This window comes from Carica papaya, chromosome 5 (assembly GCF_054855325.1).
Source record: "Carica papaya isolate Zhongbai chromosome 5, ASM5485532v1, whole genome shotgun sequence".
Lineage (NCBI taxonomy): Eukaryota > Viridiplantae > Streptophyta > Magnoliopsida > Brassicales > Caricaceae > Carica > Carica papaya.
Genome location: NC_142313.1, coordinates 1,572,620 through 1,593,859, shown reverse-complemented (window position 1 = coordinate 1,593,859; position 21,240 = coordinate 1,572,620). Strand labels below are relative to the sequence as shown.

At 34.2% G+C, this 21,240-nt stretch overlaps 4 protein-coding genes across 7 annotated transcripts; 3 read left to right on the top strand and 1 right to left on the bottom strand.

The window, feature by feature from the left end:
• The first annotated feature begins 5,131 nt into the window (after positions 1-5,131).
• On the top strand, positions 5,132-9,374 carry LOC110821377 (Zinc finger C-x8-C-x5-C-x3-H type family protein). 2 transcript variants are annotated; one of them, XM_088220229.1, is made up of 9 exons: positions 5,132-5,394; positions 5,496-5,615; positions 5,801-5,943; positions 6,302-6,364; positions 6,472-6,591; positions 6,694-6,984; positions 7,067-7,384; positions 8,190-8,278; positions 8,401-9,374. In XM_088220229.1, the coding sequence occupies exons 2-9, from the start codon at positions 5,522-5,524 to the stop codon at positions 8,456-8,458; spliced, it is 1,176 nt and encodes a 391-aa protein (XP_088076355.1). In that variant the 5' UTR covers positions 5,132-5,394; positions 5,496-5,521; the 3' UTR covers positions 8,459-9,374. The 2 variants fall into 2 exon arrangements, with proteins under 2 accessions (XP_088076355.1, XP_088076354.1); XM_088220228.1 differs by having other exon boundaries at positions 5,134-5,394; positions 8,190-9,374.
• Positions 9,375-9,785: 411 nt separating this feature from the next.
• Positions 9,786-13,055, top strand: LOC110821432 (Cysteine proteinases superfamily protein). The gene is made up of 3 exons (XM_022051278.2): positions 9,786-10,020; positions 11,360-11,488; positions 11,962-13,055. Exons 2-3 carry the CDS (start codon positions 11,385-11,387, stop codon positions 12,827-12,829), a joined length of 972 nt encoding a protein of 323 aa, XP_021906970.2. The 5' UTR covers positions 9,786-10,020; positions 11,360-11,384; the 3' UTR covers positions 12,830-13,055.
• Positions 13,056-15,336: 2,281 nt separating this feature from the next.
• Positions 15,337-19,596, bottom strand: LOC110821229 (zinc metalloproteinase aureolysin). Of its 3 annotated transcripts, none has more exons than XM_088219969.1 (4): positions 19,428-19,596; positions 18,741-18,896; positions 15,958-16,027; positions 15,337-15,808 (listed from the first exon to the last, which is right to left on the bottom strand). In XM_088219969.1, exons 1-3 carry the CDS (start codon positions 19,481-19,483, stop codon positions 15,997-15,999), a joined length of 243 nt encoding a protein of 80 aa, XP_088076095.1. In that variant the 5' UTR covers positions 19,484-19,596; the 3' UTR covers positions 15,337-15,808; positions 15,958-15,996. The 3 variants fall into 3 exon arrangements, with proteins under 3 accessions (XP_088076095.1, XP_088076094.1, XP_021906686.2); XM_088219968.1 differs by having other exon boundaries at positions 15,337-15,792; XM_022050994.2 differs by lacking the exons at positions 15,337-15,808; positions 15,958-16,027 and having other exon boundaries at positions 18,482-18,896; positions 19,428-19,595.
• Positions 16,467-17,089, top strand: LOC110821228 (monothiol glutaredoxin-S1-like). The gene has a single exon (XM_022050993.2). The coding sequence runs from the start codon at positions 16,542-16,544 to the stop codon at positions 16,848-16,850; it is 309 nt and encodes a 102-aa protein (XP_021906685.1). The 5' UTR covers positions 16,467-16,541; the 3' UTR covers positions 16,851-17,089.
• Positions 19,597-21,240: the final 1,644 nt, after the last annotated feature.

Here is a 21,240-nt window from a genome sequence, read left to right as displayed (position 1 = left end):
AAAATTAAAAATTGGCGTTAGAAACCCTTTTCGGCCAATTTTGGGATTCTGGTATAGCGGTGGCGCAGTGTTCCGGTGACGGTATTGCCGCCCGCGACGGCAGTTTATCTCGGGCTGGCCGTTTTCGGCCAGTTTCGACTTATTTCAGCCAGTTTCGTACTCCTCTATGCGAGAAAACATGTTAAGAGGCATCGGTTAGCTGAAAAAAATCAAAAAATAAAGGCTTACCTGCAACGACCTCGGAATATCCGAAGGAACTAAATTATAAATTAAGCGCAGAAGTACAATAAATGGTTAAGGTTTACATTCCTTACACAATAACTTAAAGTACTGAATAGTGTTACGGGAATTACCCTTTTGAAAAAATTATATACAAAAAAAGAAATAAGCATAAAATAAATAAAAGTAGCATCATACTCGCAACCCTATTGTAGATCGAGGTTTGGATCTTGATCATCTTAATTTGAAATGGTTAAATAAAAAATGAGCTACAATAGCCCAATAAGAATATCACGCTACTCACCGACACATAAATGAAGGTTGGTAGAAAATCAAAACAACTAATAAAGTACTTAATTAAACAAATGCATTTATTAATAATAAAGTTATTTACCATCCACTTACCGTAGCAAGATTTATAAAAATAATTTATAGAGACAGCACCTGTTATGATTTTATATGCAATCGGTAACATGCACACATTATAAATCCATATTCAATAAATCAAACAACAATTGTTCATTTCCATCAGCTTACTGGTATCCATGGGGGTTCATAGGGATGTTCTCACTACGCGTGGATTATTTCCTTTAATATTCTCAATTAACGGTTACACAATAACTTAAAATACCGAATAATGTTACGATAATTACTATTTTAAAAAATATACAAAAAAAAAATAAGAAAATAAGCAGAAAATAAATAAAACTAGTATCCTACTCGCAACCCTCTCGTAGATCGGCCTCTGGATCTTGGTTCTCTTGATATGAAATGGTTAAATAAGAAATGAACTATATTAACTCAATAAGAATATCACTCTACTTACCGACACAAAAAGGAAGGTTGGTAGAAAATCAAAATAACTAATTGAACACTTAATTAAATAAATACATTTATTAATAATCAAACTATTTATCGTCCACTTACCGTAACAAGATTTATAAAAATAACCTATAGAGAAAATAACATAGCACCTATCATGATTTCATATGCAATCGGTAACATGCACACATTATAAATTCATATTTAATAAATAAAACAATAACTGTCAATTTTCATAAGTCTGCTAGTATTCATGGGGTTCATAGGGATGTCTCTGCTACGTGTGAACCCTTTCTTTTAATATTCTCAATTAACGGGTCGTCTCCATACCCCGTCCGATATGAGTGTCAAATTACTAAACTTCAATATCCCGTTCGATATGAGGGTGAAACGAGTCATTTCCATACCCCATCCGGTATGAGCGCTAAATTACAAAATCTCGATACCCCTTCCGGTATGAGACAACGTTCATGATAGGGTTCCTTATTGTACCCGGTTCATCCACCATCTCTTAGGATATCCAGTAAGACTGTCGTTTCATCTATTCAATTAAGCACATAATTTTCCATTTTTATTTAGTCTCCATTTTCCAATTCAATGGTAATCACATAAACCAAACAATACATGCATTCAAAACTATAAAATCAATCAATAAAATACTATCATGCAATTAACTGTAAAATAATTCAACAGAATCAAAATTAGATAATTTCTGATTATGGCTCAATTAATAACCCGTAATTAATTATGTATATTTTTTAAATTACACAAAATATCATATTATTATTTATTTGAACTTCAATTCTATAACAGATAATAGGGTGAGAGATTCTTACTAAATTTGATACCTAAAAAGTTAAGCTGTTGAATGCGCCTACCAGTGGTCCCCAGGTTCCCTAAATTTTTCTTTGAAGATTAAAACGCATTATAAGTACCTATAAATATCCAAAAAACAGTGTCAGGATCCGAACCATCCACACACGCGAGAATAAATCCAGGCCGTCCAATCGCGGTCACGCGAATTGCCAACGTGGCCTTTTCGTGGCACCGCGCCAACCTGCTTTGCCACGCAGCGGGCTCTAGTTGATCGGAGCTGTTGATTGGGCGTCATACGTGACATATTTTTCTTAAATTGCGTTTTGACATTCACTTTTCGATTTTTCTTTTAAAAACACTACCAAAACCCAAATTTTTACTCATTTTTTTCAAAATTATTTTCAACTTCACCCTCCACCTGTTTTTCTTTATTTTTATATTAAATAAAATTTTAAAAATTATACTTATACATTAATTTTAAATATATTAAAATTAATTAAGGATATTACATTTAGGTTTGTACATAACACTTTAAAAAACATATCTTACTATCACATTTGAAGTTAGGATAATTTAATTGGTAATTAAATTATTGCTTATAAATTTATAATAAATTAATATATAATTAACTCATTACTCCACAAATTTTTATCGCCTTATTAAATTCTAATCAAAAGTTAATAAAATTAATGGAATTTAACTATTTTTTCAATTAGCATCATTCATTTATTCAAAACAAATAATTAAAATAAAATTAATGATACTTTATTAAACTAATTATCAAAAATTGACACCTAATTCTTAAGTTTTTTACATTTTGGTCAAGGGTATTTTTTTTATTTTAAATATTTAATTTCTTTCTACTTATTCAATGAAAAAACTAAAATAATTATATCAATTTGGGTATTTTAAAAAGTTAATTAAAACAAATAACTTCAACTAATTAAATAAATTCATATATTAAAAAATTAATAATAAATTATAACAAATAAAATTATAATAAGTGAAAAGCTCATAAAATAATTTAATAATTCACTCCAAATTAAATATATACATACACAAAATGTTCAAGCGCACATTGGGTAATGACATGTCAACATCTTCCTTTTATATTGGTAAAGCTAGAGCATCGTTCCTTCCTTTTTTATTGGTAAAGCTAAAGTATCATTTATTCTTTTTTACTATAGTTTTATATTCATTTTTTAGTATAATTTAAATATTTTATTTTTCTTTTAAATATAATTTACTTGATAAATTAATCCATGATATATTTGATATATATATTTTTTATAAAATATTAACGTAATTAAATTTTTAGTAAAATCTCATACAATTAGTATATTGAAATGTTAAACATTTATATCATGATCAATAAATACGGAGCAATAATTTTGTTTGATTTTATTTTATTTTATTTTAATTATATAATTATTTAAAATATTACACGAATAAAATTTTGTACTTTAATACGAATAAATAATTTGATGACAAACAAAAAATTATTATATTTCAATATTAATTAATATAATGAACGCAGTATAACTGTATAATAAATACATAATATTTATACTTTAATTATTTTTTATTAATTTTTTACTATTACGTTAATTATTCGACATTATCTTATGTGCTCGTGTATACTGATTTAATTATGGATGCATTAAATAAATTTTAAAGGTAAGTTCCTATAAATGTATAAAACTAAGTAATTCAATTTATATAGATTAAAGGATATGTCACTTTTCATATTCTTTTTAACTTTCCAAAAGGAAAGTAATTTTAGAAAAGGCCTGTGTACCCATTTCCAAATGGGGATCAAAAGAAAATGACATTAGGGTTTCATGTGTATCAATCAATGACCAAATGGTAATCTTCAAATAAGTCTCACCTATGTGTGTTTATTTATGTGCATCAATCACTATTTTTAAGCATAAATAATATAAAAAATTAATAAATTATTATTTGTATTATTATTATTATTTTTTTAATTAATCGTGTAATTTAACAATCTTTATAATTTTTTATCGGCTTACATTATTATTGAGATGCTCGTATTTATTACGTACAACTTTTTATATTCAAATGTTTGTAAGAGAATATATTGTAGTTAGGTTGAATTAAATTAACAATAAAAAATAAACAAGTTTCACAAATTTAAATTATTGAACTCATATGAATATGACATAATATATATTTAATTTAGTATTATTATAAATTTATTTATATTAACATGATTAAATATGATATATTAGTAGTGTGTTTATTATAGTATAATTAATAAGAATTATTATATATTCAAAATATATTTTTAATTTTTGTATTGATATAAATATATTAAACAAATAACGTCAAAAAAAAAAAATAAAAAAAATAAAATCCATCACAAGGAGAGAGTTAGATCTTGCTATTTATAGAGATAAAATTAAATTTAAACTTAGTAAAATTCATTATAAATCTATCTCATTAAAACAATTCAATTAAACCGAAAACTATATTTTTAAAAAGATGTTGTCACCATAATTTCAATAAAAATTTATAAGTCCATAATATCACTTACTTATTAAACATGTTATATTACGTATATATATTTATTTTATAAATTGTGTTAAAATAATCAATAAAAATATACCAATAATACATAAGACTTCGGGGTTCTCTAAAAATATCAAAATACATTTTAATTTTTGTTAAAGCATTATGCGAAAAAAAAAAGTTGTTTAGAATTAATAATAAATGTTGTAAAATAATAAAATTTGATGTTTTATAAGAGACCAAAAAAATTCGAATAAAATTTATTTTATTAAATAAAAAATGAGAAAATATCTGAAGTAAATATAATTATTAATTTTTTTAATATAAAAAATGTACATTTTTTATCCAAGAAATTCGAGTAATATTAATTTGACGGTCCAAAATTAAACATTAATAAATTAAGGAAAAAAATGTTACCCTCTAAAAATGGGGCACTAAATTTCTCCAACACCTGACTCTTCTTCTTATTGAGGGCAGCCCAACAATAAAGACACGCCTGTAATAATGAGGGGTCGTACTTTAAACCGAAATGACATATTTGTCCTCGTCCCCCTCGCCGTGTGCGAAGGGTATTATAGTAATTTCAAAAATGGCAAGTGTCGGTTACCTGCTTAATGCTTTTAAGCTCAAAAACAAAGCACTTGTAATATTTTTACGCTTAAATAATTTATTTTTTTAATTATATTCCGCGAAAATTTGCCATTTCCAGGGGGTTTATTTGGGAATTGGCGGGTACTTCTACTACTGCAGAAATAAAAAGTCCAAAAAGAAAAATAGAAAAAACAGAAAAAAAAAAGCACAAAAACCAGTGACCGTAGGGTATTTTAGAGAGAGAGAGAGAGATTAGAGAGAGAAAGCTAAAAGAGCTCGTGTACCGTGAGAGCATCTCTTTTCTCTCTTCTTCTTCTTTCGTTATTTCTTCTCCGCCTCCGAGGGTCTCACCGTTGAATCGATCGGCCGGCGGCGATTGGCTAGGACGTTCTAGAACGCTGCAGGAACATTCATGTAGAGAGCGTTTTTGGTTTTTTTATATAGTTTACTTTTAATTATTTTCCTTCTTTTTCGGATTTAGTACTGTTTTTGTAAGTCTGTAAGCTACTGTACAGAACTCTCACTAAAGAAACGCGTTTCGATGGAGTTGTACGGTCGCAACGCGGGAAGAAATGGGTCGCAATCGGGTCACCAACCCGAATGGAGCTCCGGGGGACCCGAGACTGGTCTCGAAGGTCCATTTTATCTCTAGTTTGACCTAAAATTTAGTATATTATATGTGTTTGTCTACTTGATTTTTTCCCTCTTTATTCACATAGGAGGGAGTTTTTTTTTTTTTTTTTTTTTTTTCTTTAGGGTTTTTGTAATGTAGTGTTGGAATTAGGGTTTTGTTGTAATTTGGTTTTTGTGTTTGGTGTAGAATCGATGTGGCAATTGGGACTGGGCAGCGGCGAAGCATATCCGGAGCGACCTGGAGTTCCCGACTGTGCATACTACATGCGAACCGGGTTTTGTGGATACGGAGCCAGGTGTCGTTACAATCACCCTCGCAATCGTGCCGCGGTAACTGAATTGGTTTTGTTATTTATTGCATTATGGGGTTAGTTAATTCATGGGGTTTCTCGAATGTGTATTCAATAAATGAATAATGCTCTATTCGTGGTTTTAATCCCAGAGCTTACTGTTAACTCGTGTAAAAAATTTGAGATGCGTCATTTTCCATTTTTTCTTTTGATACTAATTTTCTTTGGTGGTTTCTGATAGCTTCTGACAATGGTGTATAGGATTTTATCATTTATAATGCTAATCTCCCTTAGTTTGGTGAAATAATCTTTACATGGCTAAATTCAGCATCTTTAATATGAAGTTGTTATCAATTTAGATTTACTTGGTGCAAGTTTATGATCTCTACTATGTATAGGTTGAGGCCGCTGTTAGAGCTACAGGGGAGTACCCAGAACGGATTGGGGAACCCCCATGTCAGGTAAATTTTTTTTCAAAAGGAAGGCAGCGGTCTGAGATGTTGTGTTGAGATTTCAAGTCATGTAGTGTTTTGTTTTTGCTGATGGTACTTTGCATCTTAATGAGCAGTTTTATTTAAAGACCGGAACCTGTAAATTTGGTGCATCCTGCAAATTCCACCACCCAAAAAATGCAGGTGGATCTATGAGCAATGTCCCACTGAATATATACGGATACCCATTAAGACCAGTAGGTTTTATTTTCCCCCTTCCTGTTTTCCCTAAAATTCATATGCATGCATCTCATGTGGTATTCACAAACTTAACAGGATTGATCTTCTTATTTTAACAGGGTGAGAAAGAATGCTCCTACTATTTGAAAACGGGGCAATGCAAATTTGGTATAACCTGTAAATTCCATCATCCTCAACCTGCTGGCACATCAATGCCGGCATCTGCACCTCAGTTTTATCCGCCGGTGCAGTCTCCATCAGTTCCTATGCCTGAACAATATGGGGGAGCATCCACCAGCCTGAGAGTGGCAAGACCTCCACTTTTACCTGGTTCCTATGTGCAAGGGGCTTATGGTCCCATGCTGGTTTCCCCAGGTGTTTTTTCAATTCAGGGTTGGAGTCCTTATTCGGTATGCTAAACTTCATACATCCTTTAAGATATTGCCCACAGTCGATCTGTTTCTTATTCTTTCCCTGCTGTACCTGTTGCAGGCACCTGTGAGCCCTGTACCATCCCCTGGTGCACAACCCACTGTTGGGGCAACTTCTCTTTATGGAGTAACACAGCTTTCTTCTTCTACTCCTTCACTTGGTGGAGCATATCCATCCTTACCTTCTTCTGCTGGCCCTTTAGGCAATAGCCAGAGGGAACAAACTTTTCCAGAAAGACCTGGTGAACCTGAATGTCAGTATTACTTGAGAACCGGGGACTGTAAATTTGGATCGTCTTGTAGGTACCATCATCCTCGTGATCGGATTCCTCCTAGAACAAATTGTGCACTCAGTCCAATTGGTCTCCCTTTGCGCCCGGTATGTGGTCTCGTATCCTTGGGTAATATTTTTTCTGTTTTCTAAAATTTTCTTGTGTCATCTTTTTGTAGTTGAGGAAAAAATTTCTAAGCATTTGTAATGATACATGATGATGATTCTAACTTCTACATGGAGATTTGGTTCTTATATTAGTTTCGTGCTATATTAAAATCATGATTTGTGTATTTTCAGTGGCTATAATTCCTTAATAAAAAGCTTTCATGCCTTAGTAGTACATTTCATCTATATAGATACTCTTCAATTGTGTTACTGGAGCCCTGTAAACTCTTATTCTAATCACTATTTATGTACAAATTTTAACATGGAAATTGATAAAGTTGAAGAAATTGGCTACATAACAACTGTTCCATATTTCGTGGACCTTGCCACTCGTCCTAACTTTATCTTTCCACCATGTCTTGTCTGTGTGAAGAAAAGCATTTTGTTTGTTATTTATTAATGCAGGATGAGCTTTTCTCGCAATTCTTGCTCTCTCTTGGCATAATACATATGCCACTGTACTGCATTTAGATCTTGAAGATCATTATCTTGTATCATGCTTAGCAATGATGATATTGAATATTTGGCTGTATTTCATTTAACTAGTTTCTTTCTGCACTTGGCTTCTGCATTCCATGGCAGTAATGCAGCATTTCAAATATTTGAGCAAATTGGGCATCTTTTTTTTCTGAGAATATTTGATGGTTCTAAGATGTGTTCACCACGCAAAATTACGTGCTTTTTTTTTATCAATGTTCTGTATTTGGATTGATTGATTAATGTCATCTTTATCTTTGAGAAACAGGGGGTGCAAGCTTGTACTTTCTACTTGCAAAATGGGCACTGTAAGTTTGGAAGTACATGTAAATTTGATCATCCCCTGGGAACAATGAGGTACAGTCCATCAGCATCATCTCTTGTTGACATGCCCGTTGCTCCATATCCTGTTGGATCTTTACTGGCTACCCTGGCCCCTTCATCAACTTCCTCTGAACTCCGGCCTGAACTGATTTCAGGGTCCAAAAAGGATTCTTATTTAAGCAGAATTCCTTCGTCTGGAAGCACCTCCAGTAGTTCAATGGGTTTGATTTTCTCACAGACTGGGTCCGTCCCACTTTCCGATTTACAAATTTCAGGTCAGACCTCTGTTCCTTTAAGCAGTAGCAGAAACACAAGACAAGGTGGTGACATACGTCATTCAAGTTGATAGAAATGAAAAAAATCCAACCATTCTTCATTACATCATGGATGCAGTTTCACTCACCTTTTTATGTTTTCTGTTCATAGATCTCAGTAAATTGTAGTCAATTGTGCAAAGGTTAGTCTCATCATCAAGGTTTGTCTACCTCTACCCAAAAATAGGACTGATATATGCTCATATTATCTATATGGCCATTGCAACTATATGAATAAGCTTTTTTAGAAAGCACACTATGGACTTTTCAACCCCTGGGAATAAACATTGCAGGAAGCCCACTTTGTGGGGTTAGGATGATTTCCCCTTAAAAACGTTGGATAGTATGTATAATTTTGTGTTTTGATCATTCATGCCACGGAAAGTAGAGTCCTCTCCCACGTTCTCTTCAGCTGTACGTTCGTGGGTTTCGTCCCACCCCCCTGTGCAACTCATTGTTCCTGTGTTTTGTTGTCTTGCTTTCGAGCATGGGGACAAACTTCCAATTTTGTAAAATACGAACCTACGTGTCTGACATCAGAGTTAGGAAAGTTCACATTTGAAGGCTCCTCCTGGAAGGGAGTTCATATTGCTGCAGCATTCTGAGATGCCAAACGTCCGCTGTCAGTCTCGGCCGCCGGGCAGATTGAGAAGAAGCCCATTCTTTTTCTCTTGCTGTATTGATTTTCATATATAGATGAGATTGTTGTTGAAACCTGAGAAGAGCTATTTACGTTTTGTCGATATACTGTAGAATTTGAGGTATTTATTTATTGTATTGAACTAATATTATTTTGAATGTAGTTTGTTCTGAAATTTTCCAGAGTTGCATGCTGCTTGCTGGTTTTTGGGTTTTGTGATTTGATGAGTTTTGACTGATTTGGAGGAAATATGTTGTGGACCCACCCATTCTTTACTTATAATTTGGTCTGTGAAGTAATTTGGCTTTCAATGTTTTTCTATTTATTTTAAAAAATAAAAAAATAATATTATTTAATTTAATTAGTCAATTAAATAAATAAAAATATTTTAAAATTAAATTATAAAAAAAAAAATTAAAAAAGAAATTATGGCAAGTGCGACAAAATTGTGAATTTTTCAAATTAAATTAAATAAGAAATTAGATTTTTCTTAAAAAAAATAAAAAATAAAAAATCAAAATTCAAAGGAAGGCGCACCAGTCGTAACCGGCCCGACCCATTTAAATACATTAAAACCTAACCCTAAATTTAGAATAAAAAAAATATAATTTGCTTTCTTTCCGATCTCGTATCTCACAACTCTCCATCTCTGCACCACCACATCAAAAAGTAGACACTCTTCCTGCCTCACGAGAGTACTACTCAGCCGGCAGTCTCACCGGCGCCGCTGGTAAGCTCTCACGCTACCTTGCGGGCGGCACCGCTGCGAACTCGAGGTCCATCGTTCACGGTCAGTCGCCTCCGCGTGCGGCCGTCTGCTGGTAGGTGGCTAAACAATAAGTTTAGCGACGGAAATTATGAAAGTGCTTGACTGTTGCGTTCGCTAAATTCTCTGATTTAACAGTTTTTTTTTTTTAATAGAAATTTTTATATGCAGAAGATATATTGTTTCTTTGGTCCAAAGTTAAAGCTGGTGTGATTTGCTGCTGCTCTGTCTCTTTTGATGCTTTGATCTTCGTGTCTTTCAAGTTGGTTTTTAATTGAAAGTATAAGCAGTAGTATGTAAAAGTTAATAGAGTTCTTTCAACCTTCAAATGTTTTTGATTCATCATCAAGATGAAATTGGATACGTGCTGGTGATGTTGGTTTTATTTCAAGCGGCAAGTGGTAGCAGGAATTTCCCTAAACATAAAACGAACCTCTTTCTCTCTCTCCCTCCCAACTCCTCTCTCATCACGATTGCTTTATCAGACGCTGTCATTTTGTCATCGTGTAGCTGCTGACCATTTCATGTTCTGCTGATAAATGAGAAAATCTAAGGAATTTGGGGAACATTAGTTTTTTCTGTTCCCTTTTTTTTCCAAGTACTAGAAGATGATGGATAAGGTTTTGTTTTCTGGAAGAATATCTGTTGCTCGGTGGAGGAGATGAGAAAATGAAGGTGGTCTGTCCGTGATGTCCCAGTCCTGACCTTTATTTTTGTTATAAATTCTGTTTTGGTGTGTTATAAAATGTAACACCCAGTTCTAGTTCTTTGGTATGTTTAGAAACAAATGGACTTGTATCTATTTCTTTTAGTTGTTGGTCTATGATAATGCTCTAAAATCTTGAACTCGCATCACAATTGAGCAGAATTTATCTTCCTTCATTTTGTTATTCTTCATAAAACTAAATTGCAAGTTAAGCTTTCTAAATTATAATCTTCTCGTGTGAGCGTAGTTTCCAAATCCATTTTTTGGAAGAAATTTTGGGTCTGAATTAGTGTCTTGATGGGTTTTTCATCTAACAAAGCATCGAAGGTAAGTATTTTCTTCGACCTCATTTGACAGAAATATGACTGGAAAAGAGTTGGCTATGCATGATTTCATGCTGATCATCTACTTCGTTGCATGTATTTTGCTTGATTCTGTACCCGGTTTTTTATGTTAGCTTTATGGTATTTGATCATTCATGGCAATATTGGGAATCTTTGACTTGACTAGTTGTCTCCAATTTGACGATGCTTTTTTTTTTCTTTTTATCTATTTAGAAGAATTTCTAAAACTTATATTTGAATACTTCATTGTAATTGCTGGTATGTTTCTCAATTTTAATTTTAATTCTTCTTAGTATGCACGATATCTTGGTTGATTTTTTTGGTATTCACCATGTTCTTTGCAGTGTTGCTGTCTGGTAGAATTGCCAAATGGAGGATAGTCGAGACCTTGAGGGCAAACTATCTGAAGCAAATCCTGTCAATGCATCTCAACAAAAGGAGGAATTGCTTGATGAAATGCTATCTAGGCACAGGTATTGCATCTACTATTTCAGTTCTCTCTTAATTTATCGGAATGCTCTTGAATTATTATCCAGTTTTTGTCTTGTCGGCTGAAATTGGATTGGTCTACTTGGCCTTTGTTAGCTATCTAAATTGAGTTTTATAGATTAATTAATTGTAGGTATTAGGTCAAAGAAACACGAGGTTCAAGAGTGTGTTATTTTAGAAAATAAATTTATGTGAAGAATGTAATTTATCCTACTTCACATAGTTAACTCATTCTGGAATGGTCGATTAGCGCATAGCTTGGATATAGTTTCCCTTACTTCTATATTTGGAAATAATCAACAGCTCGGCGATACGTATATATGGGAATAACTTCTCTATATTTCCAATAATAATGGCAAGGTCTTGATAGAAGTATGTGTTTTATGATTAGTTCAGTTTCAGCACTTCCAGAATTTTCTTGTGTTGCAATCCTTCAATGTCTCTGATATAAATGCAGAAAAGAGAAATTAGAGCTGCAAAAGAAGGAGATTGAACTGAAAAAGGCTGCAGCCAAGGGAAGCAAGGCTGAACAGAAGGCTAAGAAGAAGCGAGTAGAGGAAGAGATCTCTCAGCTCTCTGCCAAGCTTAAAGAAAAACATGCTGAGGAGCTTTCTTCTGTTGGTTATAGCAACAGTAATGAAAATGAGGAAGGCAATATGGACAGCTTGGTGAAGGCCATAGCTGGGATTTCCACTACCAGCCAATCTGACCAATCAAAGCCCAGCAAGAGTGCCAAGAGGCGTGAAAAAAGAGCCCAGCAAGAAGCAGCAAGAGAGCAAAGAATTCAAGAAGAACAGAGCAACATTGTGAGTGATCGAACAGTTGAAAATGAAAAGCTGGAGAAAAAGCTTCAACCTCTTGGATTAACCATTAATGAAATAAAGCCAGATGGGCACTGCCTGTACCGAGCTGTTGAAGATCAGCTTGCTCATCTCTCTGGTGGTTCTTCTCCTTACACTTACCAAGAGCTCCGGGAAATGGTAGCTGATTACATGAGGACACATACTTCTGATTTCCTCCCTTTTTTCCTCTCTGAGAACACAATAGGAGGTGATTCTGATGGTTCACTAGCAGATAGATTTGAGAAATATTGTAAAGAAATTGAGTCAACAGCGGCATGGGGTGGACAGTTGGAGCTCGGGGCATTAACTCACTGCCTGAGGAAGCATATCATGATATTTTCTGGTTCCTTCCCAGATGTTGAGATGGGGAAGGAGTATAGATCTGATGGTGGGTCTAGCTCGAGTATCATCTTATCGTACCATATGCATGCATTTGGACTTGGCGAGCATTATAATTCAGTGGTCCCAAATTTGATCCGATAGGTATTCTTGCCAGCACATCATCTGTGAAAAAGTTTCCATTGGCTTACTAAATTTGTGGATTTATCTTGTCTTCAATAGAAAGAAACGCCTTTTGAGTTCTAGATAATATCTGTTGTGACTTAGGATGATTGATGCATGATTATTTGTGATATGACATATAGATTATTGTTGCACCAAAGGCACAAAGCTGTCGTAAATTAGTTCTGAAGGATTTTGATTTCTGTTACCGCTGATCTATGTATGCTCAACTTTAAACCTACTGTACGAAGCTGCAATAAATTGTTACTCTGATTTAGTTAATTAGGTTCTTAGTAGGATGATCATCATTTGGTCAGAATAAAAACAGACACTGATCCAATGTCTGAGAGAAAACAATTCTGGCTGGCTGAAGAGGAGAGTATGAAGGAGAAGACAGACTTCACCGGCTTCTTGGAAATGGAAGGTGTTGGAAGTTCCTGTCACCGGATAAACCAGTATGGCAGGAAAAGGCCAAATGGCCGGAGAGATGTCGCTGCAGAGGTGTGGCAAAACCATGCTGAGTTCAAATAGAATCCCGACACGCGGGCTTGCCTACTTGATGCTCTTTCATCACACAGATTGGAATAAGGCTGACATAAAAAGACAAGAAAACAAGAAGGGAAAAAAATTGTTCAGAATTTACCCCCCACCAGATTTTCTCTTAGTTGATTATAATATCTCACTTTATTCTTGAAAATCAATCAAAGATTCCGAGCGACCGCCGACTGTTCCACATAAAATGTGATATGGGATTAGAGAACCACACCTTAGAATAATGTTAATGGAAGATTGTGTTGTAATACATATGTAGAAGTTACAAATTTAATGAGAGATATATATATATATATATATATACATACATACATACATTTCTATGTAAGTTTCAAATATTAGAATCAAACCATTATATCTCAGAATCCTAACAATTCCACCGATCCATTATATATACCGGATGAACAATATGATTTTGAGATTACCCTCTGGATTGTATGATTGCAATTTGAGAAAATTAGTGGATGGTCTTAGTTTAATCGATACTGAGTTTTGAAATGGGATTAAATTTTTTAATGAATTAATCCTATTTATTGCTTCGTAAAGATTGTTTTAAATAAATTAAATACATATTAACTATTCATATTTTAAATTAATTAAAAAATATTTGTTTGAATTATTAAAAAAAAAAGAAAAAAGAAAAACCTAAATAACCTGTTGACTGGCTGCAAATTGCATGAGAAAGTACATAACAAGATAGTACCATGTACGGATTTCAATATAGATAAGTGATGTATCCATGAATTGATAGATCAAATCTATTCTAATATATATATATATATATATATATGTATGTATGTAGATCAAATCAAAACTCAAGTGACCCTACAAACCCATATATATATAACCGGCCTTTCGCTATTTTCTCGAGTCATTTATACATCTTTTCACATACCCATATAATTTTTTTACATATATAAATATATGTATATATATATATATATACACCTCTGATTCGAATTAGTACCAAGAAGAAAAGTTGGATCCTTAATATCTTTTGTTCTGTGAGGATGTAGGGGGTGATCTTTCATGATTAATTCTCAAGATTTTGGTGTTTATGTCTCATGTCATTGTTTCTGTGAATTGGAGGAATATATTCTGATTGCCCAACTAGATGCATATAGATATAGTGATGATAACATCATTTTCAGTGATGTAGTAAATCCATCCATCATAACCCAAAACTACACTCACATTACACACACACACACACACATATATATATATATATATATGTACACATACACACCCACACACACAATATATATATATATATGTATATATTCTCTAAAATCCAATTGTGATCAATACCAAATCAGCATCAAATTATAAATTAATTATTTATTGGGTAACTTCATATAAGTCAACAGAGTTTGAGTGATTATTAAGTAAACACTAAAACTTGTAGTAAAATAAATTATAAGTTCAAATCAAATTGTGTTTATGTACATTTTTGTTTAAAAAATTATATTATAATTAATATATATATATTATTTGTAAATAAATATTTATGTATTATAGCACACATAAGTACAATCAAACTCATATGCTCATGTAATATATATATTTTTTTGTTATTATTTTTAAATTTATAAATAATTTTTATTGAGAAATTAGGGTAGCTTTTGACTTTTAAATTAAGTCTTAAGCTTTCTTTTCTGGGTTGGATTGCTTTAGAAATGTAGTCTATGGCTGTCTGCTTTAACTGCAAGGCCATAAATTACAAGCTTTCATCATTCTAATCTGACTTATTAAAGTAGGTAGGTCCATTTCTTGATATAAACTAACCAAGAAGGCAAAGAAAAGGAGCCCATATGTTTATATAGGTTTCCTATATCAGCGGCTAGCAGGAAAAGAAGATCCCTACACTACACATCATGTCTTTTCTGCTATATAATTTTTAGTAATATTCTTCATTAGTCAAATGAGCAGATGGCTAATTAAATGGATCAAGAATCCAAATCTTGCAATTGGAAAGCCATTTGCTGGCAATAATTCACCAGATAATCAAAAATTAAAAAAGGCTTAATCATATTTACATGCTTCTAATTCAACCATCTGGACTTTTCAGCAAAGTTTTGCAAGATCTTTTGATGTGGCAACAAGCACTAGGATGCACTATATCTATATATTATATACACTTTTTTTTGGAGCATCAAATGATGATAAGGATTGTAAAATAGGAATTTCCAATAGTTTGGTGCACTAATCAAGTGTTTTGTTGAGAGAATATCTTAATCGAGCATGCTCTTCCAAGTAGATCTCAGAGGCTTACCGCTTAATGTGGTGCAGTAATGGTCAGCAGGCTATGAAGAGCAGCTTACCTTCAGTAGTTTTCACTTTCAAGACTTCTGCTTTTCCTGTGTTTCTCTCTGTCTTTCGGTTTTCTTGAACTGAAAATATGGGAATCTTCAATATGGGAAAAAAGTTACAGGTAATTGGATAAACCCAAATTCTTTTTCCACCTCAGCAGATGCTCAAAATAGATAGAACATATGCAAGACACAAGAGAAAATCATATAAAGAAAAGAGAAAAAGAGATTGAGAGAGTAAATTACCAAAATGACCATAAGAGTTTCATCTCGTATCGAGCACTTTTAGTTTCTTGTCTCAGACCTCGGCTCCCACCTGATATCGACAAAAAAAAAAAGGAAGAATTTTCAAGTCAAGCATAGAAGATTAGTAGATGATGAAGAGAGAAAGCACCTCTACATCATATTTCTATTCTTAAAAAAAAAGCTTCCATTATTAGGTCATGCTAAGCAAATACGTAACTGTAATCTACGACTTAGACATAAGAAGCTTATTTTGGTCATTTTGTAAAGAAATATCATCACATGTATGTTAGCATACTTGTATACAACTTGTTACTCAAAATGCAGAGACTGCAAGGTCATTCTCATGAAGTTATCAAGGGTAATATGGTAATCCAACATATAATTAATCTTGAAAATTTTATGCTTTTCTCAATTTTGTTTCTATCACGAAAGATGCAATTCATAATATCCAAATGGTCACTATAAATAGACCTCCTTGTGGTGGTTAGATTCACGAACATAACAGCAAGTCCTTTAGAAGTCCCTCAACAAGCTCAGCATTCACTCACATACTCATATTCCATACTCTTCCCTTCTCAACAGCAATGGAGGTTGTGACCAATTTCATTGCAGAAAGACCAGTTGTCATATTCAGCAGGAGCTCTTGTTGCATGAGCCACACCATTAAGTCACTTATTTGTGGATTTGGAGCTAATCCTACAGTTTATGAACTCGATCAACTTCCAAATGGTCGAGAAGTTGAAAGAGCATTGGTCCAGTTGGGCTTGAACCCGAGTGTACCAGCCGTGTTCATTGGGCAGCAGTTAGTTGGTGGTGCTAATCAGATCATGACCCTGCAAGTGCAGAACCAGCTATCTCCCTTGCTCAGAAGAGCTGGAGCTATATGGGTTTAAAACACAGAGTCATTTCTAAACTTATACCATGCTGCAAATAAGAAGATATCCATCTGTCTCCTTTAAATAGTAACATGAGATCAAAGCTAAGCACTTTTGTTACCCTATAGAGCCACTTTACCCTGTGCCTTCTATTTGGGCTGAGCAGGGTTATACTTTTCATGTGTTAGGCTCAAGAGAACTTGTATTTTAGCTTTTACCTACAATATCCTTTGATTGTGCTAAATAAAAGTATACTTTATTTACATGATTTGCGAGAATGGTTCAACCTTTTTCACATTGTATATGGGGAAATACACTTGAACTAAATATAGGTGTGAAAAAAAAGTACCAGAAACCAAAAGATTGGCAGGCAGTTCTGCATCCTGTGAATGACAGACAGCAAAAGAAAGCTACAAGACAGGAAGTCTCACTTCTATGTAATTTTCTATTTTTGATAAAGTATTGAATTCAGTCGAACTTCTTGTTTGGATAAAAAAGAGTGAGAATGCAATATATTGAGGCACAATCCAGCATCTTCAAAGCCAATGCAGATACAATGCAAAAAGATTTTAGGTACCCACTGATTTATCATTCTGTTATAATTTGAACCATAGAAGATAGAATTCCAGATTGCATGTTTTATCAAGAGCTCAGTGCCTCTATAATCAGAAAAAAGGTTGTTAATGATTCAAACAAGCTCCATGCATTATCAAATGTATCAAGATTTGAAAGTTCATGCTTGAAAGTTGTTTCTTGTTTTGATGTAAAAAAGATGCTAATCAATTTGTCAAGCTTGGCTGATCACTTAAAAAAAGCATATGGATAGATATTTTGCAGCCACCTCATCAAACAAACAAACTATAACATAGTTATTGCACGACCGACCCCATAGATCATGCGCAATAAAAGAAACTAGGTAAAATCGAGAGCCATGTGATTGAATAAAGACGACAATATCATTCGGATACAAAGATAATCTCATTCCTATCTTGGGGAATTGAAGTGACATAAAAATTTAACTGTGTCCTATCCATATCAGCTTGTCCTAGACTTGGAGAATATAATATATACCATCTACTTATATATTAATTTCTCGAGAGCAATTTGATATATCAGTTATGTTGCCTTGTCCAGTTAGTTGCATGGTGAGGCGAGTTTGTTTTATGAGAATGCAAATAAAGGAAAAAGAAACAAAAGGAAATAAAATAAACGAATTCTTTGGCCTCATAGCACCAATATGATCATAATGTTACTGTCTGTGGTGAGTTTCAGCTGCAGCCATTAAGCCACCAGTGTGTGCTTCTATAGTCCTAGGTCTATAAGCTTGAAGAAATTCATACTAGAAGTGATATAAGCCGGACAAGGCATTTATTTGACATGTAGGCAGAAATAGCTCCAAATAAGGAGCCAACAGGCGCCTATCTAAAGTCACTTCCAACATAGAAACAATCAGTGTAAGGGGTCACTATACTTTTGAACATGGACCATATAGCATATTCACCATGAAAAAGAAATGAATATCTTAAAGGCAGGAATATATGGTTATCTGGTTATCAAAACATCAACGCAAATTGATAGAGTTAAAAACCAAAAGATTATCCTCGACTTCCAAATGCCATTTGTGTAGTAGAAACAAACAATAAAAGCAGTTGAACGTTTCCAATTCCACATTATCAAATTTTAATAGAAGAGAATAGGAGAAATCACATATTCTAAACGGAATCAAGTGTCAAGAGAGCCAGATGATTATTTGGCTGGAGGGAAGAAGAGTGGTCAAAAAATTTTCAAACAATTTGAAACTTCAAACTTACAAACACCAAAAACTTTTGGATTATTCAACGACCTATAAAATAATAACTAAAACAAGTACTTCTTCAGTGATTAATATAATCCTTTAAGATTCCATACTGCTCTGATTTTGCATTCCTTTGCCAGTTCTCTACTGCTCGACGAACTGTAGCATTTGCCTCTTGAATCTCCTTTGCAGAGAATTTGTGTTCTATGATTCCCAATGGACCAGGTTGTAGCACCTTAACCACCGTTTCCATCTCTTGCTCCAGCTGCCTATCAGACAAGAAATCAAAATTCAACACCAACCCCCCCAAAAACAAAACTGAACTTTGACCACCTGACAAGGAAGAAAATATCAAACTCCCACTCTGGAGATCCCACTAAAACAAACGCCATTTTAAACAAAAGAAAACAAAACTCACCAATATCTCAGACACTCATCTTAAGTAACCGTGAAATTCAATTTTCTTCCCAAAACAACCAGGGCGTTTCTTATATTTTCACTTGAATCAAATGCCACAAAGTTCGAAGAAAATTTTTTTGAAGTTGCAACGAAGCAACCAGACATACCCTTTAAATTTTACTAACCCAGAATCACATTGTTAAGAGAATAGATAACGCCCGGCAAAGAATCTTCACTATTCAAAACCCAGTAACGGACGCTATTGTTAAAACAAAACCGTTTTACTCATGATTAGTCATGATGAAGGAGATTGAGATAGAAGAGTAAACAGGACCAGAACCTAAAGAGAGAAGACATAAATGAAATTCCAACTAAGAGAATACTCATGTCATTATTGAAACCTGAAAATTCTTGACAAGGGAAAAGCATTCCCTATCCGCGAAAGTAAGAGATTCATCTCGGCCGATAGTCACAGTTCAGGTTCTGCGCACACAGGAGGAGAGTCAGCTTCCTCGTGAAGAACGCTGATTATTTTTGCAGGCACATCTGGGGAAAATTAAACGCATCGTTTTGGTGGATATTAGATTACAGCAGAAAACGCACCGTTTGGCTGAAAAACTACAATAGAAAAAATGCAAACCACTCTACTGAGGTGAACGCACCGTTTTGTTAAGTGACAAGTTACTTGAAGTAAATTATTGATTTTCTTGACCATGAATACAATTTTACTTAATTAAATCCAGCATTAAGGTTAAAAAGTTTAGTGTTGATCAGCTTGTATGTGACTTCATCTAGGGTTCTTCTAGCAATGCAAAAAAGTCAAGCCTTATTAATTGGAAAGATATGTGCCGATTTGCCATCCATAAAGGACTTGGTATTCAAAGCCTCAGACCACTCAACAAAGTTTTTCTCATAAAAGTGTTCTACCATCATCACCAAATCGCATTTTTTTTGGGGTCAAAATTTTGCGCCATAAGTATAAATGGGATCTCCATTATACGGCTCCCATCAATTTAAATATTTGCTCTCATCTGTGCAGGAAGTTGCATGGGATCTGAGAGGATTTGAGATATGGTTTGGCTTGGTGTGTTGGTGATGACACTAGAGCGAGATGTTGGGAGGATAATTGACTAGGGGGCTGTGGTCCTCTCAAGCTTCTTGCATTCTAACCTATTGATGATATCCATTGGGCCAAAAAAGTTAGGGATCTAGTGACCATCGGTCAGTGTGATTGGAACCATTTCAGAGTAGGCTCTTGACTAGGATTCTCCTTCAGTTGGCGGCTATCAGAGCTCTGCAGGATGGTATGGAGGTGGATGTCCCGTATTGGGGTCTCTTGCCTGATGGTAAGTTTTCTGTTAAATCTGCTTACAATATGTTTATTGACATCTCTCTTTTTTTTACAGATAACATGTGGTATTTAACATGAAAGTGGTTGGGCGCGCAATGCATTCAACACTTTCTCTAGCTAGTCTTGCGAAAAGGCTTACTTACAAGCGAGGAGCAGGTCTGCAGGCATATGATGGATGATCTGGTTTGCACTATCTGTGAGCTTGACATTGAGGACATTAATCACGTCTTGAGGGAGTGTCATCAAGTAAAGGGTCTCTGCAAGAAAATCATTCCACAGACGGCTCGTCATAGCTTCTTTAGCACACATTTTGATGACTAGGTTTGTGCTAACCTGTAGAACAAGCATAGTTGGTGTTCATCATTCCAAAACTGGAAGATTGTGTTTAACATCACTTACTGGCTACTTTGAAAACATCGCAATGCGTTCGTCTTTGGTGGGAGATCCCTTATCTTGGAGGAATTGAAGTATGAGACTTTCAGAATGACTGAGTATATGCTCTAGGCTTTTATCATCGAGTCTACTATCTTTGGCCATCACGCCCGAAAGAAGGAGAAGCTCATCAATCAGACACTGCCGCCCCAGAACTGGATCAAGATCAACACGGACGGGGCTCTCCGTGGTAGCACTGAGATTGCATGTGCTGGTGCGAATGGTAGGGATAGTAATAGTCAGTAGCTTGGGGGGCACTTCAGGATTATTGGTGTTTGCTCTATCCTTCAAGCTGAGCTATGGGGGGTCCTGAATGGTCTCACATTAGCATGGAACCTGAGCTCACTGATAGATGCCTAGAAAACACAAGAAGGATTGCAAACGAAAGCTTCTATTTTTGGGATGGAAAAACCACAATTTTCTTGTTAATT

Excerpts from the sequence above, each read along its gene's own strand:
- LOC110821377 (XM_088220228.1), top strand. The coding sequence starts at position 5,522 with ATGGAGTTGTACGGTCGCAACGCGGGAAGAAATGGGTCGCAATCGGGT. Across the intron at positions 6,365-6,471 it reads TTGGGGAACCCCCATGTCAG|TTTTATTTAAAGACCGGAAC; the intron begins GTAAATTTTTTT and ends CTTAATGAGCAG. Across the intron at positions 6,985-7,066 it reads AGGGTTGGAGTCCTTATTCG|GCACCTGTGAGCCCTGTACC; the intron begins GTATGCTAAACT and ends TACCTGTTGCAG.
- LOC110821432 (XM_022051278.2), top strand. The coding sequence starts at position 11,385 with ATGGAGGATAGTCGAGACCTTGAGGGCAAACTATCTGAAGCAAATCCT. Across the intron at positions 11,489-11,961 it reads GAAATGCTATCTAGGCACAG|AAAAGAGAAATTAGAGCTGC; the intron begins GTATTGCATCTA and ends ATATAAATGCAG.
- LOC110821228 (XM_022050993.2), top strand. The coding sequence starts at position 16,542 with ATGGAGGTTGTGACCAATTTCATTGCAGAAAGACCAGTTGTCATATTC.
- LOC110821229 (XM_022050994.2), bottom strand. The coding sequence starts at position 19,483 with ATGAATCTCTTACTTTCGCGGATAGGGAATGCTTTTCCCTTGTCAAGA. Across the intron at positions 18,897-19,427 it reads CCCTTGTCAAGAATTTTCAG|GCAGCTGGAGCAAGAGATGG; the intron begins GTTTCAATAATG and ends CTTGTCTGATAG.